General features: G+C 41.2%; 2 protein-coding genes across 5 annotated transcripts in view; one reads left to right on the forward strand and one right to left on the reverse strand.

The window, feature by feature from the left end:
• The first annotated feature begins 7,857 nt into the window (after positions 1-7,857).
• On the forward strand, positions 7,858-22,713 carry LOC133577428 (protein C1orf43-like). 2 transcript variants are annotated; one of them, XM_061931265.2, is made up of 8 exons: positions 7,858-8,437; positions 8,507-8,608; positions 8,681-8,789; positions 12,444-12,497; positions 12,562-12,728; positions 12,790-12,848; positions 12,926-13,172; positions 20,375-22,713. In XM_061931265.2, exons 1-7 carry the CDS (start codon positions 8,375-8,377, stop codon positions 13,131-13,133), a joined length of 762 nt encoding a protein of 253 aa, XP_061787249.1. In that variant the 5' UTR covers positions 7,858-8,374; the 3' UTR covers positions 13,134-13,172; positions 20,375-22,713. The 2 variants fall into 2 exon arrangements, with proteins under 2 accessions (XP_061787249.1, XP_061787248.1); XM_061931264.2 differs by lacking the exon at positions 20,375-22,713 and having other exon boundaries at positions 7,862-8,437; positions 12,926-13,286.
• Positions 17,150-23,806, reverse strand: part of tuft1b (tuftelin 1b) — a 42,024-nt gene continuing 35,367 nt past the window's right edge. For all 3 annotated transcript variants that reach the window (XM_061931261.1, XM_061931260.1, XM_061931259.1), the window contains 6 exons: positions 23,488-23,595; positions 20,331-20,557; positions 20,135-20,240; positions 19,960-20,043; positions 17,746-17,840; positions 17,150-17,671 (listed from right to left, as the gene is read on the reverse strand). In XM_061931261.1, the coding sequence (XP_061787245.1) occupies positions 17,599-17,671; positions 17,746-17,840; positions 19,960-20,043; positions 20,135-20,240; positions 20,331-20,557; positions 23,488-23,595 (693 nt within the window). In that variant the 3' untranslated portion in view covers positions 17,150-17,598. The remainder of the gene's footprint in view (positions 17,672-17,745; positions 17,841-19,959; positions 20,044-20,134; positions 20,241-20,330; positions 20,558-23,487; positions 23,596-23,806) is intronic.

Here is a 23,806-nt window from a genome sequence, read left to right on the forward strand (position 1 = left end):
CCTGGCGACAGCACCCTCTACACACCCTTGTTATTCATGCTTCTTGCCATGCCACAGTAAGTGTTTTTGTTTCGTGTTCTTAGTTAATTGCCTTTGTGCTAGTCTTTTGTTTTCATAGCCAAGTTTTTTTTTACCTCCGCTGTGAGCGCCTTTAGTTTATACCTTTTTGAGTTAAAATATTAAACATGTATTTACCTTCACGCCATGTCCGGTCCAAATCATTTGCACCATGGGAAAACCAACCACGCCAAAGTCCAAGTCCTGACAGATTCATCTCTATATACCAGAGGTGTCCAAACATTTTCCAGCGAGGGCCACAGAGAGCAAAATAGAAGGATGCGAGGGCCACTTTTATACATTTTGTATATGAAAAATACTCAACCCAAAACAACGTAGATGCACATATGCTGACATTTGAAAAACACTTCTACATCTTAGTTTTGTGTTATAGGTAACAAAGCAATAAAATCATTCATCCATCCATCCATTTTCTTCCGCTTATCCGAGGTCGGGTCGTGGGGGAAGCAGCCTAAGCAGAGAAGCCCAGACTTCCCTCTCCCCAGCCACTTCGTCCAGCTCCTCCCGGGGGATCCCGAGGCGTTCCCAGGCCAGCCGGGAGACATAGTCTTCCCAACGTGTCCTGGGTCTTCCACGTGGCCTCCTGCCGGTCGGACGTGCCCTAAACACCTCCCTAGGGAGGCGTTCGGGTGGCATCCTGACCAGATGCCCGAACCACCTCATCTGGCTCCTCTCAATGTGGAGGAGCAGCGGCTTTACTCTGAGTTCCTCCGGGATGACAGAGCTTCTCACCCTATCTCTAAGGAAGAGACCCGCCACCCGGTGGAGGAAACTCATTTCGGCTGCTTGTACCCGTGATCTTGTCCTTTCGGTCATAACCCAAACCTCATGACCATAGGTGAGGATGGGAACGTAGATCGACCGCTAAATTGAGAGCTTTGCCTTCCGACTCAGCTCCTTCTTCACCACAACGGATCGATACAGCGTCCGCATTACTGAAGACGCCGCACCGATCCTCCTGTCGATCTCACGATCCACTCTTCCCTCACTCGTGAACAAGACTCCTAGGTACTTGAACTCCTCCACTTGGGGAAAGATCTCCTCCCCAACCTGGAGATGGCACTCCACCCTTTCCCGGGCGAGAACCATGGACTCGACTTGGAGGTGCTGATTTTCATCCCAGTCGCTTCACACTCGGCTGCGAACCGATCCAGTGAGAGCTGAAGATCCTGGCCAGTTGAAGTCATCAGGACCACACCATCTGCAAAAAAAAGAGACCTAATTCTGCATCCACCAAAACGGATCCCCTCAACGCCTTGACTGCACCTAGAAATTCTGTCCATAAAAGTTATGAACAGAATCGGTGACAAAGGGCAGCCTTGGCAAAGTCCAACCCTCACTGGAAACGTGTCCGACTTACTGCCGGCAATGCGGACCAAGCTCTGACACTGATCATACAGGGAGCGGGCCGCCACTATCAGACAGTCCGATACCCCCATACTCTCTGAGCACTCCCCACAGGACTTCCTGGGGGTCACGATCGAATGCCTTCATGATTATTTTAATAATGATTTTATTTGTTTTTCTGAATGTTGTCTGTCTATCTGTGTTGGTCCTGTGATGAGATGGCGACTTGTCCAGGGTGTACGCCGCCTTCCGCCCGATTGTAGCTGAGATAAGCTTGTATTTACTAATATTGCTATTGTACCGTCAACTGAAACAATTTTGAGGGCTTTTAGTACACTCAAAAACATATGTCTCACAAGAAATTTGTACACTTTTTCATCGGACATCATCAAAGACTATATAAAGTAAGATGCTCAGGTTGTCGGCCATTTTGGTTTTCAGGTCCCATTTTTGGGGGATTTGGTCCCGTTCAATTTTTCATAGTTTTTTGTCCAAATTTGGGACCGGTTTAGTTTGTCTATAGAATGTGTCGCGGGCCAATAAAAATTGAGCTGTGGGCCGCACTTTGGGCACCCCTGCTTTATACTCTATAGCAGGGGTGTTCAAATGTTTTCCACTGAGGGAGTTGAAGCACATGAAGGTCATTTTGATAGAATGTACAACAATTATTCTCTACTAAAGAGGAGAAATATAACCTTAGAGGGAAATCTAATTTAAAACATTTGTATGCATGTACAACACTTAGAACCTTTAGCATGTCAGTATATGCAATTAAATTATGGAATGGATTAAGTAAAGAAGGTAAACAATGTACTGATATGATCCAGTTTAATGATATTCTTCATCTCAGTATGTGTATCATGACTGACTTAATTATATATTACAAAACTGCTGTATTAATCATTCACGGATGTCATTGTGCCACAAAAAGAAGTCAGTAAATCAATGTATACAGGTAAAAGCCAGTAAATTAGAATATTTTGAAAAACTTGATTTATTTCAGTAATTGCATTCAAAAGGTGTAACTTGTACATTATATTTATTCATTGCACACAGACTGATGCATTCAAATGTTTATTTCATTTAATTTTGATGATTTGAAGTGGCAACAAATGAAAATCCAAAATTCCGTGTGTCACAAAATTAGAATATTGTGTAAGGCTAATACAAAAAAGGGATTTTTTAGAAATGTTGGCCAACTGAAAAGTATGAAAATGAAAAATATGAGCATGTACAATACTCAATACTTGGTTGGAGCTCCTTTTGCCTCAATTACTGCGTTAATGCGGCGTGGCATGGAGTCGATGAGTTTCTTGCACTGCTCTGGTGTTATGAGAGCCCAGGTTGCTCTGATAGTGGCCTTCAACTCTTCTGCGTTTTTGGGTCTGGCATTCTGCATCTTCCTTTTCACAATACCCCACAGATTTTCTATAGGGCTAAGGTCAGGGGAGTTGGCGGGCCAATTTAGAACAGAAATACCATGGTCCGTAAACCAGGCACGGGTAGATTTTGCGCTGTGTGCAGGCGCCAAGTCCTGTTGGAACTTGAAATCTCCATCTCCATAGAGCAGGTCAGCAGCAGGAAGCATGAAGTGCTCTAAAACTTTCTGGTAGACGGCTGCGTTGACCCTGGATCTCAGGAAACAGAGTGGACCGACACCAGCTGGACTGCTGCTGAGTGGTCCAAAGTCATGTTTTCTGACGAAAGCAAATTTTGCATTTCCTTTGGAAATCGAGGTCCCAGAGTCTGGAGGAAGACAGGAGAGGCACAGGATCCACGTTGCCTGAAGTCTAGTGTAAAGTTTCCACCATCAGTGATGGTTTGGGGTGCCATGTCATCTGCTGGTGTCGGTCCACTCTGTTTCCTGAGATCCAGGGTCAACGCAGCCGTCTACCAGCAAGTTTTAGAGCACTTCATGCTTCCTGCTGCTGACCTGCTCTATGGAGATGGAGATTTCAAGTTCCAACAGGACTTGGCGCCTGCACACAGCGCAAAATCTACCCGTGCCTGGTTTACGGACCATGGTATTTCTGTTCTAAATTGGCCCGCCAACTTCCCTGACCTTAGCCCCATAGAAAATCTGTGGGGTATTGTGAAAAGGAAGATGCAGAATGCCAGACCCAAAAACGCAGAAGAGTTGAAGGCCACTATCAGAGCAACCTGGGCTCTCATAACACCTGAGCAGTGCCAGAAACTCATCGACTCCATGCCACGCCGCATTAACGCAGTAATTGAGGCAAAAGGAGCTCCAACCAAGTATTGAGTATTGTACATGCTCATATTTTTCATTTTCATACTTTTCAGTTGGCCAACATTTCTAAAAATCCCTTTTTTGTATTAGCCTTAAGTAATATTCTAATTTTGTGACACACGGAATTTTGGATTTTCATTTGTTGCCACTTCAAATCATCAAAATTAAATGAAATAAACATTTGAATGCATCAGTCTGTGTGCAATGAATAAATATAATGTACAAGTTACACCTTTTGAATGCAATTACTGAAATAAATCAAGTTTTTCAAAATATTCTAATTTACTGGCTTTTACCTGTATATTCGTAAAGGCTCTGAAGTGGGAACGGGGCAGGATTAAACAAGCTTTGCTTCTTCCTACTCCTTTTCGGACATGATGTAAAGTGAAATGATATGAAATTGTGTGATGTATTATGCTGTAAGTGTGTTCACGTTCGAAATAAACTAAAGAGAGAAAGAAAGATATATTTAATTTTTAAAACCAATACAATACATTGACCTTTAGGGCTCCCCTCAAGTTTGGTCGTGGGGACCCGGAAGAGGTTCAATCATAAAAATGTTAAAAATAAGTCATTGTATTTTTATCTACTCAACTCTTAAATCTCGAGATCAACTTCAGGTCTATCTGTCAATATAAAGTATAGGGGAAAAAAAGTTTTATGCCCTTTTTGTGAAAGAAAACCCTGTACACTATGGCAAAGACACAAAATAAGCAATACACCAGGGGTCCCCAAACTACGGCCCGAATGCAGCCCGCCAGTGTCCAAAATCCGGCCCACGGGAAGTCTCAAGTGTTTTTTTTTTTTTTTGTCCGACCGCTTCCGTGTTAGCTACCTCTCTTTGTTTATAATGTCTATTGTCTGCTGGATCTACACTCTATTTTATGCTGCCCTTTTTTGTTGCTGCAGCTGTTACATGTACTGTAATACTGTACATCAGGGGTGTCCAACTCATTTGAGCTCAGGGGCCGCATGGAGGGAAATCTGCGCACACGCGGGCCAGACTATTAAAATCATGGCTTTGAAACAAAAAAATAAAGACAACTTCATATTGTTTACTTTGTCTTACTTTGGCCAAAAATAGAAAAAACACATTCTGAAAATATGACAATAAAAGTATAGAAAAAAATACCCGGCAGCGGTAAAGTTTAGAATGAATGCACCCTTAAAAATTAAATGTGGAATATTTGATGTGAAGTAATTGGAGCCAGTAATTCATAACAATATAGATTAGAATGATAGTTTAAAAAAGAATCCCACTAAAAAAAAACACTTAGGGTGGCGTGGCTCGATTGGTAGCAATTTTGGGGTTCCAGGTTTGATCCCCGCTTCCCCCATCCGAGTCACTGCCATTGTGTCCTTGGGCAAGATACTTTACCCACCTGCTCCCAGCGCCACCCACACTGGTTTCAATGTAACTTAGACAATGGGTTTTTACTAAAGATGTCCGATATTATCGGCCGATAAATGCTTTAAAATGTAATATCGGAAATTATCGGTATCGGTTTCAAAAAGTAAAATGAATTACTTTTTAAAACGCCGCTGTACGGAGCGGTACATATCCGGTGAAACACGGACATAGGCTAGTATACTCTGGACTGAAGCTGTGTGCCTTCATTGTTTTTGTAGCTGTTGTTTTGAGGCATGTTTAAAAAAAATAAAAAAATAATGCACTTTGTAAAAGTGAAAGTATAGTATTTCCCATAGTGGTAATGGGTATCAGGATTATCTCAGGGAGAGCATGTCCCAAATTCCAAGCTGTTTTGAGGCATGTTAAAAAAAATAATGCACTTTGTGACTTCAATAATAAATATGGCAGTGCCATGTTGGCACTTTTTTCCATAACTGGAGTTGAAGTTGTTCTCTTATTTTAGAAAACCTTGTTTCTGATTGATTGCTTGATTGATTGAAACTTGTATTAGTAGATTGCACAGTACAGTACATATTCCGTACAATTGACCACTAAATGTTAACACCCGAATAAGTTTTTCAACTTGTTTAAGTCGGGGTCCACGTTAATCAATTCATGGTCAAGTTACATTGTTTAATGCATCCAGCGGGGCATCACAACAAAATTAGGCATAATAATGTGTTAATTCCACGACTGTATATATCGGTATCGGTTGATATCGGAATCGGTAATTAAGAGTTGGACAATATCGGAATATCGGATATCGGCAAAAAAGCCATTATCGGACATCTCTAGTTTTTACTATGTAAAGCGCTTTGAGTCAAGAGAGAAAAGCACTACTTAAATATAAATCACTTAACTAAAATTATTGGGAATCCAAAAAGGCCACACTCATAAAAGTGTTTAAAAAAAGACATAGATTTTATTAGATTTTTACTTTCAACACTCAAGTTTCTCTAGAGACTCGAGAGCCGCGGGTTGCTGATTCCGCTCTAGAGCAGAGATTCTCAACCTTTTTTTTAATGATGTACCCTCTGTGAAAATTGTTTTAATTCAAGTACCCCCTAATCAGAGGAAAGCAGTTTTGGTTGAAAAAAAGAGAAAAAGAAGTAAAATACAGCACTATGTCATCAGTTTCTGATTTATTAAATTGTATAACAGTGCAAAATATTGCTCATTTGTAGTGGTCTTTCTTGAACTATTTGGAAAAAAAGATATAAAAATAACTAAAAACTTGTTGAAAAATAAACAAGTGATTCAATTATAAATAAAGATTTCTACACATAGAAGTAATCATCAACTTAAAGTGCCCTCTTTGGGGATTGTAATAGAGATCCATCTGGATTCATGAACTTAATTCTAAACATTTATTTTGTTGAAGTATTATTCAATAAATATATTTATAAAGGATTTTTGAATTGTTGCTATTTTTAGAATATTTAAAAAAAATCTCACGTACCCCTTGGCATACCTTCAAGTACCCCAAGGGGTACGCGTACCCCCATTTGAGAACCACTGCTCTAGAGCAACTTCAGATCCATCCGTTAATACTAAGTTTGTATTATTTTGGTCATGGCTTTTTTGTTTGTTTTATGCCCTTTTGCCAAAGAACACTTAGATTTTTATACAGCAAACACAAAATCCATCCATCCATCCATCTTCTTCTGCTTATCCTAGGTCGGGTCGCGGGGGCAGCAGCCTAAGCAGGGAAGCCCAGACTTCCCTCTCCCCAGCCACTTCGTCCAGCTCCTCCCGGGGGATCCCGAGGCGTTCCCAGGCCAGCCGGGAGAGATAGTCTTCCCAACGTGTCCTGGGTCTTCCATGTGGCCTCCTACCGGTCGGACGTGCCCTAAACACCTCCCTAGGGAGGCGTTCGGGTGGCATCCTGACCAGATGCCCGAACCACCTCATCTTGCTCCTCTCCATGTGGAGGAGCAGCCTCTTTACTTTGAGCTCATCCTGGATGACAGAGCTATCTCTAAGGGAGAGCCCCGCCACCCGGCGAAGGAAACTAATTTCGGCCGCTTGTACCCGTGATCTTGTCCTTTCGGTCATAACCCAAAGCTCATGACCATAGGTGAGGATGGCAACATAGATCGACTGCTAAATTGAGAGCTTTGCCTTCCGGCTCAGCTCCTTCTTCACCACAACAAATCGATACAGCATCCGCATTACTGAAGACGCCGCACCGATCCGCCTGTCGATCTCACGATCCACTCTTCCCTCACTCGTGAACAAGACTCTGCGGTACTTGAACTCAATACGCAATATTTCCCCTAAAGTGGGAATATTTGATCATGTGAATTAATTGGAACCTCAAATAGGTCAATAATTCATTACAACATTGATTGTCATTATTATTTTTTGAGCAAGGACAGATTTTAAAGCTGCATGGCAGCTGTGTGTTATTAGAGTCAACATTGCAACTTCTCTTTCGTTACATTTCACCGGTTTCCACTTTGTTTTTTAAAATAGTATTTTGAGAATGTGCAGCGGGTCTTAAAAAAAAAATAGTCGTGGGCCGAGCTTTGGACACCCATGCTTTATAGGTATTGCTGAATTGTATCTCCTAGAGTGTCCGCCCTGAGATCGGAAGGTCATGAGTTCAAACCCCGGCCGAGCCAGTCGCCATCTCATCACAGGTAGACAGACAACATTCACACACTCGGGCCAATTAGTGTTGTCAATCAACCTATCCCCAGGTGCATGTCTTTGGAGGTGGGAGGAAGCCTGAGTACCCGGAGGGAATCCACGCAGTCCCGGGGAGAACATGCAAACTCCAAAATTGAACTCAAAACCTTCGTATTGTGAGGCACATGCACTAACCCCTGAACCACCGTGCTGCCCCCCCAGTGGAATTTAATAACTTAAATATTTTTTACGCTTGAGGCACATTTTGTCATAAAACATAACTCACGCACATACCGTAATACACCACATTTCCTTTCACGAGGGCGACATTTTTGAGCAAAACAATGCATTAATGATTAACCGACAAGAGTTTCTGTTTGCCCCTTTTATGCTGCTATTACGGTAATTGAGGGCGTCGCTAACCCGGAAAAGAGGCAGCCATTACTAGGTCAAGCTAGCTTAGCCACACGTCCGTCTACCTAAACAACAATAACATTTTATGTTACAGGTATAACATAGCTACAACATGATGGCTTAAATAATAAGACAACAATGAATTCAGGTGCACGCTTGAAGGCCAATGTCGCTTCGAAGAACATGATATCATTTAAGCTAATGTAGCTAGCTCGTAGGTAAACATCACACCTGATGTAAAGATGGCAGATTCATCGCCGCTATCAGGGGTGAACGTGGTGTTGGTGATGGCCTATGGCAGCTTGGTGAGTCCGACACAATTTATTTGCTGCACTATTATTAATAACACTGATCAATAAGTGTATTGTCGACAGGTGTTCGTGCTGCTCTTCATCTTCGTTAAAAGGCAAATTATGCGCTTTGCCATGAGATCACGCCGCGGCCCTCACGCACCAATCGGCCACAACGCGCCCAAGGTAACAAAACAAGTAAACAACCAAAGGCACGTCATAACTAAACAGTGTTAATATAGAACGTATTTATTTCAGGGTTTGCGTGAGGACATCGACTCCAGCCTGTCCAAAGTTCACGAGATCCGGTTCGAACCTCGGCTTCTTCTAGAAGAAGACGCCAGGCTGGGGCATGAATCACAAATGAGTGAGTACAGAGGAAAAAAAGTGCAAATATCGATATTAAAGATACCAGATCGATACTAACATGATGAGATAAACGATTTTCAGTTATGTTTTTCTGTTTTATTCAGATTATAACGCGATTCACTGATTGAGACTTTTATTAATAGGTTGCACAGTACAGTACATATTCCGTTCAATTGACCACTAAATGGTAACACCCGAATACGTTTTTCAACTTGTTTAAGTCGGGGTTCCACGTCAATCAATTCATGGTATAAATATGTACTATCAGCATAATGCAGTCATCACACAAGTTAATCATCAGAGTATATACCGTATTTTTCAGAATATAAGTCGCAGTTTTTTTCATAGTTTGGACGGGGGTGCTACTTATACTCAGGAGCGACTTATGTGTGAAATTATTAACACATTACCGTAAAATATCAAATAATATTATTTAGCTCATTCACGTAAGAGACTAGACGTACAAGATTTCATGGGATTTAGCGATTAGGAGTGACAGATTGTTTGGTAAATGCATAGCATGTTCTATATGTTATAGTTATTTGAATGACTCTTACCATAATATGTTACGTGAACATACCAGGCACGTTCTCAGTTGGTTATTTATGCCTCATATAATGTACACTTTTTCAGCCTGTTGTTCACTATTCTTTATTTATTTTAAATTGTCTTTCAAATGTCTATTCTTGGTGTTGGGTTTTATCAAATAAATTTCCCCCAAAAATGCGACTTATATATGTTTTTTTCCTTCTTTATTATGCATTTTTGGCCGGTGTGACTTATACTCCAAAAAATACGGTACCGTATTTTCCGCACTATAAGGCGCACCGGATTATTAGCCGCACCTTCTATGAATTACATATTTCATAATTTTGTCCACCAATAAGCCGCCCCGGACTAAAAGCCGCGCCTACGCTGCGCTAAAGTGAATGTCAAAAAAACGCTGCGCTAAAGTGAATGTCAAAAAAACAGTCAGATAGTTCAGTCAAACTTTAATAATATATTGAAAACCAGCGTTCTAACAACTCTGTCCCAAAATGTACGCAAATGTGCAATCACAAACATAGTAAAATTCAAAATGGTGTAGAGCAATAGTAACATAATGTTGCTCGAACGTTAATGTCACAACACACAAAATAAACATAGCGCTCACCTTCTGAAGTTATTCTTCATTCGTAAATCCTTCGAATTCTTCGTCTTCGGTGTCCGAATTGAAAAGTTGCGCAAGCGTGGGATCCAAAATGGCCGGTTCCGTCTCGTAGAAGTCATCGGGAGTCAGTGTCGCTGTTGTTCTGTGAATCCTGCCTTCCGGAAAGCTCGGACCACAGTTGTGACCGAAATATCTGCCCAGGCATTTACGATCCACTGGCAAATGTTGGCGTATGTCGTCCGAGGCTGTCTGCCCGTCTTAGTGAAGGTGTGTTCGCCTTCGGAGCTGTGTGAAAAAAGCCACCCGGCCTCTTCGCGTAAACTTCCCTTAACCACTCGCTCATCTTTTCTTCATCCATCCATCCCTTCGAGTTAGCTTTTATGATGACGCCGGGTGGAAAGGTCTCTTTTGGCAAGGTCTTCCTTTTGAATATCACCATGAGTGGAAGTTAGCATGGCAAGCTAGAACCACAGTGAAGGATGACTTCTCATTCCCTGTGGAGCGAATATTCACCGTACGTGCTCCCGTTCCACAGTGCGGTTCAGTTGCTGTGAAATACGGTAGTAATCCGTGTGCGGATGGAGAGATTGCGTCTTTTTATGAACCGGATCGTTTAGTAGGAGCCATTTTGTGGTCTTTACAGATGTAAACAGGAAATGAAACGTACGGTGATATCCGCGCGTTTTTTCTTCTTCTTCCGGGGGCGGGTGAAGCGCTTCCTGTTCTATGGGGGCGGGTGAAGCGCTTCCTGTTCTATGGGGGCGGGTGCTTTCCTTGGCGGTTGCTTGCGTAGAAGAAGAAGCGCTTCCTGTTCTACCGGGAAAAAAGATGGCGGCTGTTTACCGAAGTTGCGAGACCGAAACTTTATGAAAATGAATCGTAATAAAGCGCACCGGGTTATTAGGCGCACTGTCAGCTTTTGAGAAAAATTGTGGTTTTTAGGTGCGCCTTATAGTGCGGAAAATACGGTATATACCGTATTTTTCAGACTATAAGTCGCAGTTTTTTTCATAGTTTGGACGGGGGTGCTACTTATACTCAGGAGCGACTTATGTGTGAAATTATTAACACATTACCGTAAAATATCAAATAATATTATTTAGCTCATTCACGTAAGAGACTAGACGTACAAGATTTCATGGGATTTAGCGATTAGGAGTGACAGATTGTTTGGTAAATGCATAGCATGTTCTATATGTTATAGTTATTTGAATGACTCTTACCATAATATGTTACGTGAACATACCAGGCACGTTCTCAGTTGGTTATTTATGCCTCATATAATGTACACTTTTTCAGCCTGTTGTTCACTATTCTTTATTTATTTTAAATTGTCTTTCAAATGTCTATTCTTGGTGTTGGGTTTTATCAAATAAATTTCCCCCAAAAATGCGACTTATATATGTTTTTTTCCTTCTTTATTATGCATTTTTGGCCGGTGTGACTTATACTCCACAAAATACGGTACATTGAATTATTTACAATCCGGGGGATGGGATGTGGAAGGGGTTGGGGTGAGGGGGGGGTTTAGGTTTGGTTGATATCAGCACTTCAGTCATCAACAATTATATCATCTGAGAAATGGACATTGATTTGGATTCTGATAAAAATCACTGAATTATATATTTATTTTTTATTAATCAGTCCAACAAAATAATACACAATAACACCATAATAACACAATTCCAAAACCAAACCCGGCCCAGCAACTTTCAGTATAGCACTCAACAGAGCAATTGAGAGGACACACAAACATGACACAAAACAATCCAAAAGTAGTCAAACAAAAACGAATATCAGAAGCAGAATCAGAAATACTTTATTAATCCCTGAGGGGAAATTAAAATTTTCAACACATTCCCATTCAAGATCAGACAAACATTACAGGGAGACAGAACAGGATCGCTGACGGGTCTATAAAGGTCAGAAACTGGGGGGCTGGAGAGGGGGTCCAGACTGAGGCCAAGGGAAAAAACAACTCATAGCCATAGCACATCTCCCTCTTACATGTGTGTAACAACAGCAACAGTATCAATATTAATACGAATTCCAACATAGCAGTGATTAGCAATCCCTCATTTACATTATCATCACAGCCATTTATAAAAAAATAAAATAAAAACATTGAAAAAATGAACAATAGTGGCACACTTGCATCACATCTCACTCATAAGCTTGACAACACACTGTGTCCCAATATTTTCCACAAAGATAAAATAAATCATATTTATAGGTTCATTTAATAGTTAAACAAATTTTAATAATGGACCCCATATTCCAATATATGACTCATTATTATCTCAACTAAATGCAGTTGTTTCTACTGATATCATCTCCATAGCTTGTGTATACCAGTCAGTATGAGTTGGACTGATTGAATGATGTTGAAAAATGTCCAAATAAAAAGTATTGTTGTCGGTGTTCCTGGCCTTTTATTTACTTGATGCCTGATCGTTGGATGCATAGCATGTCATATAATGTTAATTCATTGATCTCTTGAAGGTTGCTATAACTACCTGTATCGAATGAAAGCCCTGGATGCCATTCGTGACTCAGGTAAGAGATGAAACCACTATTTTACGTCTTCATTACCTTTTAAATTGTCTCTCCTAATCCACAGGTATTCCACTGCAGGACATATGCAACACTCCCACTGCCTTCACGGGGAGAAACTTCCGGAACTGGCTGCTGGAGCTTCGAAATTCCCACTCCCTGATCAAGAGCAGCCGGAGCGCGCTGATCGAGCGCCTGCTGGAGGGCTACGACAGTGCCCGCCATGGCACCGGGGTGTGTATTGTACGCCGTGGTGGATGCAGGCGTTAGAAACTATATTTTATCGTCATTTCAGGTGTTTGGAGAAGCAGAATTCCTTGAATACCAGCAGGCGCTCAATGAATTAGCTGATGTGTAAGTACTTGTTGCTGTAAAACATTCTATTATGTGGATTTGACATGAAATCAACCAACATTTCTGTCCCATTTTAGTGTGAAGGCCTACTCCAGCAGCACCAGCCTGGACCAGCACCACCAGTTGGCAGCCAAAGACCTGACAGGTTCCACGGCCCGTAACACCCCGTCCACCATCCAGGTCACCTACCTGCCCTCGGCCGGGCCGCGCAGCAAGAGGCCCAAGCACTTCCTGGAGCTGAAGAGCTTCAAGGACAACTACAACACGCTGGAGAGCACTTTGTGACGCCGTGTTTTCTTGACTTGTACAATGCAACCTCGCTAGGTGAGTGCTTGTGGACACGTTTTCAAAGACTAGGAGAGCCGGACTTCTCCTTTCACTGTATTCTCATTTTGTATATAATGTTAAAATGTACATTAAATCATAAATTAAGCAATACGTTTCCTCTAAATGACCCTTTTTAAAGGCCTACTGAAATGCGATTTTCTTATTTAAACGGGGATAGCAGGTCCATTCTATGTGTCATACTTGATCATTTCGCGATATTGCCATATTTTTGCTGAAAGGATTTAGTAGAGAACATAGACGATAAAGTTCGCAACTTTCGGTCGCTGATAAAAAATGCTGCATGCATACTCACGGTACCGCGTCTGCGTATCCAACTCAAAGTCCTCCTGGTAAGAGTCTCTGTTGTCCCAGTTCTCCACAGGCCAATGGTAAAGCTTGACTGTCATCTTTCGGGAATGTAAACAATGAAACACCGGCTGTGTTATCCGGCACAACAGTCAGGGGGTGCATTCTACGGCGGGGGTGCGTTATCCGGCACAACACCTGCCGCAATACACCGCTTCCCACCTACAGCTTTCTTCTTTGCTGTCTCCATTGTTCATTGAACAAATTGCAAAAGATTCACCAACACAGATGTCCAGAATTCTGTGGAATTTTGCGATGAAAATAGACGACTTAATAGCTGGTCACCAAGCTGTCCCAAAATGTCCTCTACAATCCGTGACGTCACACGCAGGCGTCATCATACCGAGACGTTTTCAGCAGGATATTTCGTGCGAAATTTAAAATTGCACTTTAGTAAGCTAACCTGGCCGTATTGGCATGTGTTGCAATGTTAAAATTTCATCATTGATATATAAACTATCAGACTGCGTGGTCGGTAGTAGTGGGTTTCAGTAGGCCTTTAAGGACCTGCTGCAAAAACATGTCAAACAAAGATCCTCTATATCAGGTGTGCCCAAACGTTTTGCCTCCAAGTACCAAAGTAAAATGTGCCAAAACAGCAATTTTAAGTATGGAACACAAATACTGTACTGTTTTTAAGGACCTACTGTAAAAACCCTCACCAAATAGCATCTATAAGACAACAGTGCTGTGCTATTTTTAAAAGCCTTGCGTAAAAAATCCTAATCAAAGATTCTCTATATGACAAGAATGTCCTATTTTTAGGATTGTACTGCAAAAAAAAAAAACACTTGTAAAAGATCCTCTATCCCGCTATGCCAGACCTGGACATTCTACGGCCCGCGGGCCACATCCGGCCCTTTGTGCGTGAATGTCCGGCCTGCGTGAGGCCAATCATAAATTACAAAATAAATTAAAAAACGTATCTATGTCGAGTGTGCAATATAACGGTGCTGCTTTTGTTCTGAAAAGCGTTATTTGTATTACTTCCGTGTGGACTATGGTCGTGCGCGATTGTGAGGGAATGTGATCAGCAGCAATCACAAATTACAAAATAAAAAAATAAAAAACGTCTATGACGTGCGTGCAATACAACTGTGCTGCTTTTATTTTGAAAAGTGTTATTCATCGGCGTATGTCTGTGTGTAACCTGTGAGTGAAGGTGCACAGCGACAAGTGATGCACGGTTACCGCCGAGACGCTAAAAAGAGAAAAGTTGATGACGAATGCCGAGTATTTCTTTACAGAAATTAAAGGTAAAGCCGTGTGCTTAATTTGTGGTACACAGGTTGCTGTGTTTAAAGAATATAATTTGAATCGCCACTACACGACGAAGCACGAGGAAAAATACCGGAATCTGTCTGATGAAGCGCGTGCAAGGGAGGCTGATGCGTTGATGGTAAAACTGCAAACCCAACAAGGACTTTTTGCCAAATTTCACACCCCCAGAGATGCAGCTGTCAGGACATGTTTCGTCATTTCTCACAAAATCGCCAGAAAAAATAAGGCGTTTTCTGACGGAGAGTTTATTAAGGAGTGCTTATTGGACTCTGTTGCGCTGATATGCCCGGAGAAGAGGGGCGCATTTGAGAACGTGTCACTCTCCCGACGCACTGTAAAGTTAAAGTTAAAGTTAAAGTACCAATGATTGTCACACACACACTAGGTGTGGCGAGATTATTCTCTGCATTTGACCCATCACCCTTGATCACCCCCTGGGAGGTGAGGGGAGCAGTGGGCAGCAGCGGTGGCCGCGCCCGGGAATAATTTTTGGTGATTTAACCCCCAATTCCAACCCTTGATGCTGAGTGCCAAGCAGGGAGGTAATGGGTCCCATTTTTATAGTCTTTGGTATGACTCGGCCGGGATTTGAACTCACAACCTACCGATCTCAGGGCGGACACTCTAACCACTAGGCCACTGAGTAGTAACGAGGTGGGTTGAGACCATCGCTGGAAACTTGGAGCTTCAGCTGAAGAACAGAATGGCCGACTTTGACTGTTTTTCGCTGGCTTTGGATGAGAGCTGCGATGTACGTGACACCGCCCAGCTGCTCATCTTCTTACATGGGATAACTGCAGACCTTCAAATCACGGAGGAGCTGGCAGCCATGCAGTGAATTAAAAAGACAATCACAGGTAATGACTTGTTCACATAGGTAAATGCGTGTTTGGACATGTTAGGACTGAAATGGGACAAGCTGGCAGGTGTGACAACATATGGTTGTCCAAATCTTGACGGGGAAAAATGTTGGACTTTTAAAGAGGATGTAGGATAAAGTGAGAGAAATTGACATTTTTGCATTGTATTATACATCAGGAAGTGTTGTGTAAGACAGTGTTAAAAATAAAACCATCATAAGCAATATGCTTTTGTATAAAGTTAAGTTAGGTTAAATGAAATTATTATTATTATTATTATTATTGTTTATATTACGGTATATCAAAAATAATTTAAGCAAAATTTAATTGAAATATTGTCGGTGTGGCCCTCCAGCAGTGCTTGGGTTGCTCAAGCGGCCCCCGGTAAAAATTAATTGCCCACCCCTGCGCTATGCTGTTATTACAGATATACTACGGTATAAAGAAAAACCGTTAAAAATCCTCTAAATAAGTGGTTGTCTAACTTTTTTCACCATGTAATTGGCTGTCCAATTATCACCGTAATGACCAACATTAAATTACAGTATTCATGAGTGTTTTTTAAAACAAGGCAGAGGTTTTATTTAACATTTAATACTGTCGGCCACTGTAACATTACACAGTTTGAACAGTAACACTGTTTGAATAAAGGAAAATAAAACACTACAAGTGATTTTTTTTGGTGTACCAGTTGATGGAGCCCTTGTACCACTAGTGGTACACTTACCACAGTTTGAGAGCCACTGCTCTAAATGACCGTTTTTAGGAATCTGAAGCAATAATGCTACTCAAAAGTCTTCTATATGACACAAGTGCTCTGCTGTTTTTAAAGACAAGTTGCAAAAAAAATAAATATAGATCCTCTAAATGTCAGGAGGGCTATGCTGTTATGGATATACTAAAAAAACAGTGCGTGGTCAAAGATCCTCAAAATAACGGGAGTGCTGTGTAGATTTTAAGAATCTGATGCAAAAGACGCTAATCAAAGATCTACCACATGCTGCTGTTTAAAGGATCTACTGTAAAAAAATATGAATCAAAGATCCTCTATTTGATAGGCAATTTTTAGGGTTGTACTGTAAAATACCCTGGTCAAGTATCTTTGATATGACAAGATTGCGCCGCTGCTTTTGGGAATCTACTCCTAAAATATTAAGTCAAAGATAAAATGAGCATTTTGTGTTTTTTAAGGACCTACTGCAAAACCAATTTAAAAGGGCTCTGCTCTGTTACACAGAATATCTTCCCAAAAATGTCAGTGAAAAGATTATGCACAAGCTCTCTGCAAGAAATTAGAGTCAAAGATCCTCTATACGACAGGAGCGTTTTGCAGATAGCCAGTTAACTACAGCTGCAAGTGGACAATGTATTGAAATGTTTTGAATGAATCAGAGTTGTGTTGTGTATCTTTTTGTCCACTAGATGGCAGTGCAAGGCTCTGGCTTGAAGGTGTTCCCAACTAAGTGCGGTTTTTGAAATACACTTTATTTATTTAGTCATTCATTTGACACAATACAAGTAATCAGACTCACTGAACTGCAATATCTACAAAGTTTACATTAAATATGACTACACTCTTACACTATTGATGGTGTCAAAAACGCGCTCATTAAATATGCATAGCAGAAACTTGATACACTATTTAGAAGTCGTAACCAAGTGCCTAAATAAATATTTTCCTGCTTAAAAAAATATTTAAAAAAGTGTAAGCATGATAATGATTGTATAGATGGTTATTTAAAGTTAAGGGCAATTGAATGGCCTCTGTCAGCAATGATATGCAAAGCACTGCGGAGGTTGACCTTTGAATCGTTTGGATTCCAGTCTTGTAGAAAAAATCGTTTCTCCAACTAGTTCTATGTATTGATCGTACGTACATTTACACATTTTTGAGTCATGGTCCTCATCTTCGCCGTTTACGACTTGATCTCGATGACTTTGATGAAGGGGAGGGACTTGTTGCTGTGTGTGGACGGCGTCAGAGGTTTACTGCGCGGAGAGAAGGAAGGAAGGTGATCATCTTGGCGTGAACATGGCAAGGTAGGAAGAGAAGTGGAGCGCACCTGTAAACGATCACTGGCTTGTTCTCGGCGCATTTGAGAGGCGGAGGTTTCTGGCCCGACAGGAAGTAGTCCATGTGGTCATGCATTTCTCTGTTCTGTCGGTCGAAATAGTTTGAAAACATGAGAAAAATATGTTTGAAGATGAACATGTACAGTATTTAGGTAGCTTTGTACTGGTGACTTTTTGACAGTTATGTGTCCCTAAAAAAATACAACCAAAATCCTGCCCAGGCTTATCGCTAAATGATCAAATAAAGCTCTGGCAACTATCATTTAGGAAGAAAAACAGCCCAGGCTTCACTACACATCTTAAAAGAAAGCTCTTGTCAACTGCCAGTCGGGGAAAAAAAGATTCCTGCCCAGTCTTCGCTACACATCTCAAAATAAAACTCTGCCAACTGTCAGTAAAAAAACAACTAAAAAACACAGGCTTCACTACACATCTTAAAATAAAGCTCTCTCAATTGTCGTCAGAAAAAAATACATTCCCACCAAGGCTTTGCTACACATCCTAAAATATAGCTCTCCTGACTGTCAGTCAGGGGGAAAAAAATCCCCCCAGGCTTCACTACACATCTTGAAATAAAGCCCTGCCAACTATCAGTCAGGGGAAAGAAAAAAGAATCACGACCAAGCTTTGTTATACGTCTTAAAATAAAGCTCTGACAACTATCAGTCAAAAAAATATATATATACTGTATATATCCCACATAGGCTTCACTACACATCCTAAAATAAAGCTCTAAACTGTTGTCAAAAAATAACCCATTACTACTCAGGCTTTGCTACACATCCTAAAATAATGCTCTCCCAATTGTCAGTCAGAAAAAAAAAATCCCCCCAGGCTTTGCTACACATCTGCAAATAAAGCTCTTCCAACTAACACTCAGAAAAAATATTTCCGCCCAGGCTTCACTACACATCTTAGAATAAAGCTTTGCTAACTATCATATAGGAAAAAAACAGCCCAGGCTTGAAGCTCCTGTCAACTGTCAGTCAGGGGAAAAAAGATTCCTGCGCAGGCTTCGCTACACTTCTCAAAATAAAACTGCCAACCATCAGTAAAAAACAGAAAATCCCCCGTAGGCTTCACTACACATCTTAAAATAAAGCTCTCCCAACTGTCGTCAGAAAATAACCCATTCCACCCCAGCCTTTGCTACACATCTTAAAATAAATATCTCCAATTTTCAGTCAGAAAAAAAAATCCCCCCAGGCTTGGCTGGACATCTCAAAATAAAGCTCTTCCAACTATCACTCAGGAAAAATATTTCCGCCCAGGCTTCACTACACATCTTGAAATAAAGCCCTGCCATTTATCAGGCAGGGGAAAGAAAAAAGAATCACGACCAGGCTTTGTTATATGTCTTAAAATAAAGCTCTGACAACTATCAGTAAAAAAAAATAAAAAATCCCACGTAGGCTTCACTACACATCTTAAAATAAAGCTCTAAACTGTCATCAAAAAAATAACCCATTCCTACTCAGGCTTTGCAACACATCCTAAAATAATGCTCTCCCAATTGTCAGTCAGAAAAAAAATCCCCCCAGGATTGGCTACACATCTCGAAATAAAGCTCATCCAGCTATCAGTCAGAACAAATATTTCCGCCCAGGCTTCACTACACATCTTGAAATAAAGCCTTGCCAACAATTTGCTGTTTGTTTGTTTGTTTTCAGTTAGTATGCTAGCATGACGTCGCTGTTCCAATGTGAGTGCCATGTTGGCACAATATGCTAATGTCGCTCACATTTGTGTTCTCAATCCTTTTCTGTCATGCCCCCCAACCTACTCAGTGGCCTAATGGTTAGAGTGTCCGCCCTGAGATCGTTAGGTTGTGAGTTCAAACCCCGGCCGAGTCATACCAAAGACTATAAAAGTGAGACCCAATACCTCCCTGCTTGGCACTCAGCATCAAGGGTTGGAATTGGGGGTTAATCACCAAAAATAATTCCCGGGCGCGGCCACCGCTGCTGCTCACTGCTCCTCTCACCTCCCAGGGGGTGATCAAGGGTGATGGGTCAAATGCAGAGGACAAATTTCACCACACCTAGTGTGTGTGTGACTATCATTGGTACTTTAACACTATGGAGTACCTGGTAATATGTATTTATGTTGTACGTGATATATGGCGTCTATTAGATTGGACAAGTGCACAGTTTGTATGTAGCCAATTAGTATTAAAGCTCCAGACACACAAAAAAAGCACTGACCTCAGCTTCCAGAAAGGCCACCTTTTCCTCCAGATCCTTGATGAATCGCTCTCTCTCCTGGAGAACAGTGCGGGAGTTCTGCAGCTGTCAGAGCACAAAGACACAAAGATGACGCCATTGTTCCATTTCCTCCCCCTTCCGAATCAATAATCCTCCATAACGGCTTCCTGAGTACCTGTTCAATCATGTGTCGCACTTTCCTCTGTTGACTCTTCAACATGTCGTCCAGGTGATGGATCTTCTCCTTCAGCACGGCCACCTCCTTCTGCAGCTTGTTACACCTGCGAGCACCTGTTCGTTAGTGTTTGTCTGTTTTTTTTTCTATGAAAGTCTTGTTTTACCAAATTGAAAATACTAAAATGGCCACTCACCTCTGCTCCTTCTCGCCTCCTTCTTCTCCCTTGTCTGCTTTAAGCCGCAGCAGCTCGGCCTCGCCGGCCGCCATCTTCTCCCGCAGGACGCCGCTCTCCGCTTCCATGTTGCCCAGCAGCCTCTGCAGCTCCTCCACCTGCTGGCCTCGCTCCTCTGACTTTTCCTCCGCCTTCTGAAGGCGCTCGGACTGCGCCGCCAGACGGACGCGCTGGTCTTCAGAGTCCGTCTGCCGGATAACGACATCAGGTTACAGCGTGCCCTGGAGCTGGAGCCTATCCCAGCGGGCGCCGTGGACTGATCACCCGTCAATCGCAACAAACCACCATTGTCAACTTTCTACCATTTGGACGTTAGGGGCGGGACAGCGCCAGTGTGGAAGGAAAAAAAAGTAGGGATGTCCGATAATGGCTTTTTGCCGATATCCGATATTCCGATATTGTCCAACTCTTTAATTACCGATACCGATATCAACCGATATATGCAGTCGTGGAATTAACACATTATTATGCCTAATTTGGACAACCAGGTATGGTGAAGATAAGGTACTTTTTAAAAAAATTAATAAAATAAGATAAATAAATTAAAAACATTTTCTTGAATAAAAAAGAAAGTAAAACAATATAAAAACAGTTACATAGAACCTATTAATGAATGAAAATTTGTAAAATTAACTGTTAAAGGTTAGTACTATTAGTGGACCAGCAGCACGCACAATCATGTGTGCTTACGGACTGTATCCCTTGCAGACTGTATTGATATATATTGATATATAATGTAGGAACCAGAATATTAATAACAGAAAGAAACAACCCTTTTGTGTGAATGTGTGTAAATGGGGGAGGGAGGTTTTTGGGGTTGGTGCACTAATTGTAAGTGTATCTTGTGTTTTTTATGTTGATTTAATAAAAAAAAACCAAAAAAACAAAAAAAAAACGATACCGATAATAAAAAAAACGATACCGATAATTTCCGATATTGCATTTTAACGCATTTATCGATTTTATCGGACATCTCTAAAAAAAAAATCCACAATGAATGTTTTCTCGGATGTATTTAATAATAATAACGGATTAGATTTATATAGCGCTATGTGTCAAACTCAAGGCCCGGGGGCCATATATGGCCCGCCACCTCATTTTATGTGGCCCGCAAAGGCCTGGAATTACCATGCGTCTATTTGTTTCTAAATGTAGTCAACTTTCTATTTTGACAGAAAAAAATACATGTACTGTATGCAATTTCATATTTAAAACTTAATCTAATATTGCAACAAATATTATATTATCACACATTCCAAACATGAAAATAAGTACTTAAATATCTGCTTGACCATCAAATTGTTTTTTCGGTAAAAAACTGGTAGCTCAGTTGCCAGAATTTTACCGTAAAAACCCAGAACAAAAAAATGTGTATTTTTGTTTTTCCATTTACAGTATTACACCGTAAAAAACTTAGGTTTTACAGTAAAACAGTGGTACTGTTTTCCCATTCCCAGTATACATTGTAAAAAACATGATACATTTCATGGTAAAATTTCGGCAGCTAAACTTTACTCTAAAATCTACATATTTTTCCTACAGTGTACGTAAAAATATATAACAATAAATAATTGTGAAATGGAACAATTCAAAATGTATATATTACTCACTGTTACAATTGGTCCTCTGAGGGCAGCCATAACTGCGATGTGGCCCCCAATGAGAACGAGTTTGACACCCATGGACTCGACCAGGGGTAGGGAACCTATGGCTCTAGAGCCAGATGTGGCTCTTTTGATGACTGCATCTGGCTCTCAGATAAATCTTAGCTGACATTACTTAACACGATAAGTAATGAATAATTCCGCTGGTAATCACAGTGTTAAAAATAACGACTACAAAGCCATCAGCAAAACCATGCAGCACCAGAAGTCGCATTAATGGTAATTAAGTATTTCATTTATCATTGGCTACCTTCAGATTAACAATGTTATTAAAAAGAATAAGAGACTTATTATACTGTAAAAATGTTGGTCTTACTTAAAAATGCACGCATTTAGTTGTATTCAGTAGAGATGTCCTATAATGGCTTTTTTGCCGATATCCGATATTCCGATATTGTCCAACTCTTAATTACCGATATCAACCGATACCAATATATACAGTCGTGGAATTAACACATTATTATGCCTAATTTTGTTGTGATGACCCGCTGGATGCATTAAACAATGTAACAAGGTTTTCCAAAATAAATCAACTCAAGTTATGGAAAAAAATGCCAACATCAAATCAAATCAACTTTATTTATAGAGCACATTTAAAATTTACCACAGGGGTAGCCAATGGCACTGCCATATTTATTATTAAAGTCACAAAGTGCATTATTTTTTTTAACATGCCTCAAGAGCATGAGGAGATTGAGGTGGGCGGGGTTGAGGTGGGGGTGGGGGTGGGGGGTATATTGTAGCGTCCCGGAAGAGTTAGTGCTGCAAGGGGTTCTGGGTATTTGTTCTGTTGTGTTTATGTTGTGTTACGGTGCGGATGTTCTCACAAAATGTGTTTGTCTTTCTTGTTTGGTGTGGGTTTACAGTGTGGCGCATATTTGTAACAGTGTTAAAGTTGTTTATACGGCCACCCTCAGTGTGACCTGTATGGCTGTTGACCAAGTATGCTTGCATTCACATGTGTGTGTGAAAAGCCGTAGATATAATGTGACTGGGCCGGCACGCAAAAGGCAGTGCCTTTAAGGTTTATTGGCGCTCTGTACTTCTCCCTACGTCCGTGTACCACTCCGTACAGCGGCGTTTTCAAAAGTCATAAATTTTACTTTTGGAAACCGATACCGATAATTTTGAAACCGATAATTTCCGATATTACATTTTATAGCATTTATCAGCTGATAATATCGGCAGTCCGATATTATCGGACATCTCTAGTATTCAGTGTTAAAAAATATTATATGGCTCTCATGGAAATACATTTTAAAATATTTGTCTTTCATGGCTCTCACAGCCAAAAAGGTTCCCGACCCCTGGACTAGACACTTGAAATAAACCAGTTTTTAGGGAGGCCCCGCCTTACTAGAACCTTTCCCACCGTTAGTCACACACTAGCTTGACCCCTGTGCACAAATATGATCGCACAAAAACAACGGCAACAACGTGCATGTGCAACACACCTGCAGCCTCTCTCTCTCCTCTCGGTGCCGCCTCTCCATGTCCTTCATTTGCACGTACAGCCGCCTGGTTTCCTCCCGCAGACTCTGCACCTCACTGTCATCCAGCGCCTGAGGACACAAGAGTTGACGTCGACCATTAGAAGACAAAGTATGTTCACGCCCCTCGGGCAGGTTGACTGACGTCGACATAAGCGGTTGTCGACATAAACGTTGTCGACAAAAGCGGAATTGGCCATTGTGTGCACATTTACATGTGACATTTGTTTTTAAATAGAAATTACCATTTTGGCTCTTAAATGTTTTGTCGACATAAGCGGTT

The sequence above is a fragment of the Nerophis lumbriciformis genome, linkage group LG37 (genome assembly GCF_033978685.3).
Source record: "Nerophis lumbriciformis linkage group LG37, RoL_Nlum_v2.1, whole genome shotgun sequence".
NCBI classification, from domain to species: domain Eukaryota; kingdom Metazoa; phylum Chordata; class Actinopteri; order Syngnathiformes; family Syngnathidae; genus Nerophis; species Nerophis lumbriciformis.

Excerpts from the sequence above, each read along its gene's own strand:
- LOC133577428 (XM_061931265.2), top strand. The coding sequence starts at position 8,375 with ATGGCAGATTCATCGCCGCTATCAGGGGTGAACGTGGTGTTGGTGATG. Across the intron at positions 8,438-8,506 it reads TGATGGCCTATGGCAGCTTG|GTGTTCGTGCTGCTCTTCAT; the intron begins GTGAGTCCGACA and ends TATTGTCGACAG. Across the intron at positions 12,729-12,789 it reads GTGCCCGCCATGGCACCGGG|GTGTTTGGAGAAGCAGAATT; the intron begins GTGTGTATTGTA and ends TCGTCATTTCAG.